The 7,871-nt window shown below is 37.7% G+C and overlaps 1 protein-coding gene across 4 annotated transcripts in view; it reads right to left on the reverse strand.

The window, feature by feature from the left end:
• The window catches only part of ABCB11 (ATP-binding cassette, sub-family B (MDR/TAP), member 11), an 89,210-nt gene that overhangs the window by 73,660 nt on the left and 7,679 nt on the right, over positions 1-7,871 (reverse strand). For 2 of the 4 annotated variants that reach the window (XM_005857544.2, XM_005857543.1), the window contains exons 2-5: positions 6,722-6,824; positions 5,220-5,241; positions 2,180-2,231; positions 1,132-1,370 (exon numbers count right to left, since the gene is read on the reverse strand). In XM_005857544.2, coding sequence (XP_005857606.1) covers positions 1,132-1,370; positions 2,180-2,231; positions 5,220-5,241; positions 6,722-6,797 — 389 coding nt within the window. In that variant the 5' untranslated portion in view covers positions 6,798-6,824. Of the gene's footprint in view, positions 1-1,131; positions 1,399-1,650; positions 1,662-2,179; positions 2,238-5,219; positions 5,242-6,721; positions 6,825-7,871 lie in introns of those variants that run through there. The other 2 variants (XM_014545490.1, XM_005857545.1) reach the window with 2 other exon arrangements.

Raw genomic sequence — 7,871 nt, forward strand, 5'->3', positions numbered from 1 at the left:
TAGGTTTAGTATTTTTCAAAGGGTACTTAGGCATACTGTATGTTATCCTATACTTTTCTATCAAGCACTAACTGGTTTTCAACTACGTATTTATTTGAATGGTCATTGATTTAATGATGGTTTCAGAGATAAGAACCATGACTCTTAAAATAACCACTGTATCCTTGATGCTTACACAAGTTTCTGGTACATAGTTGGTGTTCAAAAATTTTTGGTTAAATAGGTGAATGAATAAAATGCTGTAAGAGTAGATAATGTCATGGAAAGAGTGATTTAGAAGGGTTTTTCATAATCTGGGATCAAGCCTGTTAAAAGCTTTTTAAATGAAGGTAAAAAATATAAATTCACTTAGGAAAGCCATTCCAAGTGTCTTTCTAGCGAGGTTGTGCCCTGCCTTTGGTTCTTAAACCTAAGCATGTGGGTTCACATGTGCAAACGACCTTGTTCTGTCCCTGAGGCAGTGTGAGGCAGGCTGCAAAGTCCAAAACAGTGAGTCAACCTGTGTACTCTAACGCCACTGATTACCAGGCAGCTATTGGGATTATCACAAAGAAAACAGTAGTAGCACAGCCAGCTCTGGCTAATCCTGCATGGCTTCCTTCTGTTCATGACACCATACCACTCTTCCATAGAAATTCAACTACTAACTGAGACCAGCGGCCCCTACTCCAAGGCCTCTGGCATACTAATAAAATTCCCATTATACGGGAAAGGCTGGGGATCTGGTGGATCATTAGCCATGGCCACAGAAGCTAAGGAATGGACGAGAGCTAGAAAAAAAGGAAAGGAAGTCTTGTATATAAGACATGACATAGGACTAAAGTAAAATCCATGGGTCATTTTCTTTTGGTATTAAGTATTGGTAGCCCCATCCTCAAACCTATACACTAAAAGTGGTTAAATTTGGATGATGCATTTAATGGGCAATTTCCAAATATGTTTTTTGTTAGGATTTTAAAACCTGGTAAGATAGGAGAACCTCAGGGCAGAGTAATTTGTAGAAATGTGGGTAAATTTATGTTTCTGTGTACTCTATATTAGATACCATTCCAGCTCAGTCAATATGTTCCCTTTACACATTTTGAATTACAGTTTAAGATGTGAACAAAAAAGTAAAAAATAGCAGCCTACCCACAAGGCATTCCATTTGTCACGTTCTGGTTGAGGGAGCTGTTGGTCCACATGATGGTGTTGTTTACACATGCTTTTCCAGGGATCTGGAGTTCTTGTAATTCAGTTTCGTAGTCAATAAAAACATCTGTCATGGTGCCAAAAATGAGTAGCACGCCTGGATGGGCTAGTCCATGGAGAAATGCACATAAACCTCCCACAAACATCAGCCAAATGTCAGTCGTTGAAGAAAATCGAAACTTGAAAAACAAAGGATTCAGAGATCATCTATGGGTGAAAAGCAGGAGAGGTAGGAGGACTATTTAATTTTAGTTACTAGATTCTGATAAATAGTATTCAACACCAAATTTTGTGGGATCATCATACTGAACAACAGAGTTCTCACTAATTATATAAAAATGAATGGTATAGCAGTTATCTAAAACATAAGACTCTTACATTGTCAGTCCATGTTATTTCTTTCCTGATCTCTGAATTCACTTTCTTTATCTCAAGAACTGACTTTATTAGTCTTATTACCAATTGAAAGATGCCAACTTAGCTATTTTTCCACAACTTATGAGGGAAACAGTCACTGGCACTTATACCATTGCCATGTATATATACTATGTAGGACATTCAGCAATAACATACATTGGCTCCTAGAACTGACAATGGCAACGAAGAGTACCTATTTGTGCCTAGAAATGCCTCCACCAATGAATAATTTGGAGAAAATACTTATACTATTTCTAAAGTCTTGTCATACGAATAAATATGCACAATATGATTTCTGTGATGATTTTTCTTACTAAAATGATAATTATAAACTTAGTGATTATTTTCCAGGACACTTTTCTGATCTACTGAGTAAGATTCGTGTGTTTAATCAGTAATACATTTCTAATTGCTAGTCAGCATGTTATCACCTAGACAACGTTTATGACTGAAAAAGTAATCACTGTAGTTAAAAAACCTGCCAATATGACTAAAGATTTAACACTTCCTCCATGATCTGAAAGATTCATAGTTACAAAGCCTATGTCATAAGTCAGCACAGTCTTATTACCAATTGAAAGAAGCCAACTGGACCGCTGTCACCTTTCTTCTCATTTTGTAACCTGAAGAGAGAAAATAGGGATTTACAGACCATCCTTCCCAAACAATGAGAAATTCTCCCTAGGTGGTGATTCAATGAGTCATTTTTTAGCAAGAAAAAAAGCTCCCTCTGGTTGAGAAATTCTTGCCAAACCTGGTATCTTAAAAACAAGCTTTTATTCTTCAGATTTACCTCTTATAGAGATTTCAGTATAGCTATATCTCATGCTCAGGAGAGATTCATTGATGTTTTTCCGGAAGGCACTGAGAGAAAATAAAAAGTATTCCATATTCTCATTTATACTAATAAATAACTATTAGAGTTCAGCCTTAACCCTTGATCTATTTCTTTTTTTAAACATTTATTTATGTATTTATTTATTTTTATTGTTGACAGTATTACAGGTGTTCCCCATCTCCCCACCCCCCTCCCTTTTTTGCCCCACTCCACACAAGCTCCATCCCACCCCAGGCCTTCCCCACAATATTGTCTGTGTCCATGGGTTATGCATATATGAATATATCTTCTTTGGTTAATTTTTTCCCATCCCCTCCAACCCTCTTCCCACTGAAATTTGTTATTCTGTTCCACTGGACCTATTTTGTCAGTTTATTTTTTTTGTTCATTAGGTTCCACATATAAGTGAGATAATGTGATATGGACCTATTTCCTTGTGGTTGGATTACCTGATTTAAAACTTCCTTCTAGCACTTAAAACATTTTACAACTACATTAAATAGTGTTGGTGTGATGAAAAGTTTCCCTTAAACTCCCATATTTCCCATTAAATTATATTTCCTTAGTATTTCTTATTCATTTTATTTCTCAGAAAGTTATACTTAACCCATCTTTGACCTTCTCACTCCAAGGAACTCTGCTTCAGCTGAGTCATTCATTAATGGATACACCCTGGACCTTGCCTTCACCAGGAACTACTCTACTCCATCGCATACTGGGACAGCCCAAGCATCTTGTTTCCTCACTTCCTTCTCCCTTCCACAACTGTTTGTCATCTCACGTGAGACATGCAGTCCCTTAAACCCTCCATTTACTTATAATTAATTGCTAAACCTCATACAGATTTTGCTTCTTCCCCATGCATTCCCAGGTCCCACTGCCTGCCAGTTGAACCACACTCTCAACATCAGCCTCAATCATTTCCCCCAAAACCTTCCTTGGAAACTTCACCCCTGCATCCACCCAGCATGTTTGCCATCTTCTCCTGAAGCCAGGCTGCTGGGCTGGCTGGAGACAAGATCTCCACCATGTGAACTGATGCCAACATTTCATGCCATGCCTCGCATTTGGTTACCCTGAGTTTCCCTTCCAGCTCAGAGTAGAATCCCAAGTCCTTGGTGAAACATTCAAGGCCCTCCATGGTCTGGCCGACTGGTTCTCTGACCTTGTCTCCTCTTACTGCATGCCAGGTCTTGTCACCTGAGCCCTCTGGCCTCTTTACTGACCTTTGTCCACGCCAAGTTTGTTTCCTCCTCTGGGCATTTACACTTGCAATTCTCTCCCCACAGAATGCGGTTTTATCTACTTGGTCAATTCTCTCTCCTCCTTCAGACCTTCCCTCATAAGTCACCTTCTCTCTCAATGGGGCCTTTTCTGGACAAAGTTGGTAAAATTTCAACTTTCCCCCACATCATTTCATAACTCCAGTCCATGTTTACTTTTTCCTTTGTAGAAAGAAACTGATAGATTATCACTAGCTACCATGCTACATATTTTACTTACTTACGGTGTTTATGATATCTCCCTCACTAAGATGTAAGTTGAAAGCTCCTCAAGGGCAGAAATTTTTGCCCAATTTGTTCTTTTCTGTACCTCAGCACCAATTTTAATGCCTGACATCTAGTAGGCACTCAATATTTGTGAAATGAATGAATGAGAATGGTCTCCAACCTTAGCTCATGTACTTTATCCCTCTAGAGATTGCTCCTGTTCCCCCCAGCAGCTTTATCAAACTTTCACTCTTATATTCTCATTCTACATTATTACATCTCCTCTGAAAACCAAAGAAGAAAAAAAGGGAAAAAAAGAGAAAAAAACTTATAGACACCGACAATAGAGTGGTGATTGCCAGAGGGATGAAGGGAGGAGAAGGAGGGCATAGGGGGGCATAAATGGTGATGGACAAAACTTTACTTGGGGTGGTGAACACATAGTATGGTATATACTAATAGATGTGTTATGGAATTGTGCACCTGAAACCTGTATAATTTTATTAACCAGGTCATCCCAATAAATTCAATTTTAAAAAGAGTAAACTGAAAAAAATGTATAAATAAAAATAGAAAACAAAGAATTCATTCAAACTTCCTGGTCATTCTCTCATTGCTTTTCAGCACATTCACACCCATTTTCATCTCCTTCCCACCCAGTGTGATTCTTCTAGGCCCAGGCTAGTCCTACCACTCCTAGTCCAAGTAATGTTACCACACCCAATACCTCCCTCTGCCATGAATTACTTACTTAAAATTTCTTAAATACCTTCAACCTCTCCCTTCCTACCACCTCTATTTCAGAAACTTGCCTGGCACCTCCCAAATGTCTTCTAAATTAGACTCCATCTAATTTTACTGTCATGCCAATGTATGATTAACTAAAATTTATTTTATATGAGAGTTTAAACCCTTAAACTAAAGAGGAATATGTAACAATTAAGTTTTAAGTATCTGCTATTTGCTTGTGGAAGAATTTGGGCTTGGGAACCTCCCCTGTACTCACAAAATCATACTTGTACACCTTCCCTACTGTTTAGGTTGGAAATTCTGTGCTTTTTCTGAATACACAGGGGAGATTTAGACCTAGTCTAGAAGGGATATTCCAAAAGGTTTTTGAAATCAAATTATAATAATGTTTTAAAAAGAAAAATAATGGATTATTTATACCATTTTATAGGAAGTGCAATGTACTTAAAAATATTTCCTCTGCTTTGTGCCTATCATAAGAATATTGTGAAGTTATTCTAGAAAAAAAATGCATTGTTGAAATAGTCACTTACCGTGAATTCTTCTCATTGTTATCTGTCAGAATAAAAACAATGCACAAGGCAGTTAATAATGACTAAATGCAACATAATCATTTACAATTTTACTCTAGAAAAACACCATTCCTATAAATTATTTTTTACTCATGTAACATAGCAAAATGATTATTTGCTTTTTCTCCTTTTTTATTCTCTCTCTCTCAATATATATATCGAAGATGTTCTTTCAGGATTAGGACTGCAGGCTTGATTACATCTCTGCATGACTTTTCTTCAGGATATGAAATATTTGTATCTTCTGAATATCAACTAGAGACCAACATTTCTAAACTAGATGAAGAAAATAGGATTTTTTGAACTACAAAATAAAAAAGTATTTATTATTTGGTTCTTTAGAAACATCAGAATTTACCCACTTAGAATTTACACCACAAATTACCCAGACTGTATAATGCTGTTGCCACTTGCTTGCCAGTAGAAGCTGTGGGATTGAGCTGCACATTACTTTCCCAGCACAGGTCAGAGCAGATGAGGGTAGGAAGCAAAAGGGTCTGAGTAGGGAAGCCATAGGGAAAGGAACCCAAGGTGCTAACTAATGTCAACCATTACCATGGAGCAGCATATCCTGATCTTCCTGGCATGTTAATTTAATTTAATTTAATTTAATCAAGAGTTAACTGGCATTATAGTATAGATAGAGATTAATATCTTAGGTTTGGGAATTAGACAGAACTGGGTTAGGATTATGGCTCCATTATGAGTCATGTGATCTTTGCCAAGTTTTAAAAAGTGTATTCAAGTCTTAGTTTCTTGTCCTATAAAGTCATAAGATTGGTTTAAAACAATAAGACTTGCCCGACCGGTGTGGCTCAGTGGTTGAGCATGCACTTATGAACTAGGAGGTCATGGTTCGATTTCTGGTCAGGGCGTATGCCCAAGTTGTGGACTCAATCCCCAGGAGGGGGCATACAGGAGGCAGCTGATCAATGATTCTCATCATTGATGTTTCTGTCTCTCTCCCTCTCCCTTCCTCTCTCTGAAATCAATAAAAACACATTTTTTTAAAAAATGATAAAACAGTAAAACTTGCTTAGAATCATCTGTGCTCACTACATGCTAGGTACTAGCCCTTTCCCATTCTGCCAGCACAGTCTTGGTGCAGTTCCTCTTGGGAAGCAGTGCTCACTGAATAATTACTGCTATAATTAACTATAACAATACATGAATAGAGGTAATAATCATAGCCAATGCTGGAACAACCCTACTCTGCCTAGGAAACAGATATTAATAGATACTTCCTTCACCCATACTTTATGCATCTTTACCTTAACACTTTCAGACATTCCATTACATGGATTCTAGGGAGAACCACCCATTCATATGTGGGAAACATGTTCAGTGATAGTTCTAAATATTGTTGATGCTTTGTCTCTGCCCCTTGAAACCTCACTAGTTTGCTCCTCTTTTGTTCTAAACTGTCACTGTACAACAGGCAGTGAGAGAAAAGGGCCACTTACATGATCCATCTGACTCAAAACCATGATTCTCCTCTCCAAATTTCTTCACACTGCGAAGAATTACTGAGTCAGACATGGTAATTGCAATCTGCAGCCAGTAACCCTATAAAACAAAATAGAAGCATGATCTCTTTTTTAACCAAAGTACCAAATGTGCCTTCAACAATTCTGTACATTAGGTTTGCTTACATTTTCCTTCTTTCTGAATGCAATTTTTGTGATCTCTATTTTCTATTAAAAAGTAATATTCTCAGACAAAAATTTATGCACAGCATGGATTTCTATCCCCATAGCATCACCATGCCCTTCAGCCAAAACCACCAGGAATACACCTGTAGTAGAAGAATCTGGATTTATTACTTGTTGTAGTGAGAAAGAACAGATTGTGGGGGACCATGGGTGTCTCAGTAAGAGGGTTGTTAGGAATAACCAATTATAGGGCGTGAGCTTTAGTTAGATGATTTGGGAGAGAGTCCAATGAAGTGGGGATTTGCTCCAGATTGGAAGCTGTCAGAAAGCCAGAGTAATTTTATGGTTGGTTAAAGAAATGGCAGTCATTCATTTAGCAAGAGAGAGGGATGTTTGGTATTTTGTGGGTTTCACAGTGATCTTATTTTGTCCTGTTCTTAGACAAAATTATGAAATGGGCATGCTTTTTCTCATTTTATCTTCAGACAAATGACCTTGCCTGAGGTTGATGGGATGGTTAATTTTATGTGTCAATTTAAGTGGACTAAGCAATACCTAATAGCTAATAAAACATTATTTCTGGGTGTGACTGTGAGGGTGTTTCCAGAAGAGATTATCATTTGAATCAGTAGAAAATCTCCCTCACCAATGTAGATGGGCATCATTCATTCAATCCTTTGAGGGCTTGAACAGAACAAAAAAGAAGAGAAACTGAGTCTATAGAAACTGAATAGACATTTTTCCAAACCTACTTTTGACTTTATATATATATACTAGAGGCCCAGTGCACAAAAATGCATCATTCAAATCCTTTGAGGGCTTGAACAGAACAAAAAAGAAGAGAAACTGAGTCTATAGAAACTGAATAGACATTTTTCCAAACCTACTACTGACTTTATATATATATACTAGAGGCCCAGTGCACAAAAATTTGTGCACTGGGGGGGGGGGGGGGGCGCCC

This window comes from Myotis brandtii, unplaced genomic scaffold (genome assembly GCF_000412655.1).
Source record: "Myotis brandtii unplaced genomic scaffold, ASM41265v1 scaffold112, whole genome shotgun sequence".
NCBI lineage: Eukaryota > Metazoa > Chordata > Mammalia > Chiroptera > Vespertilionidae > Myotis > Myotis brandtii.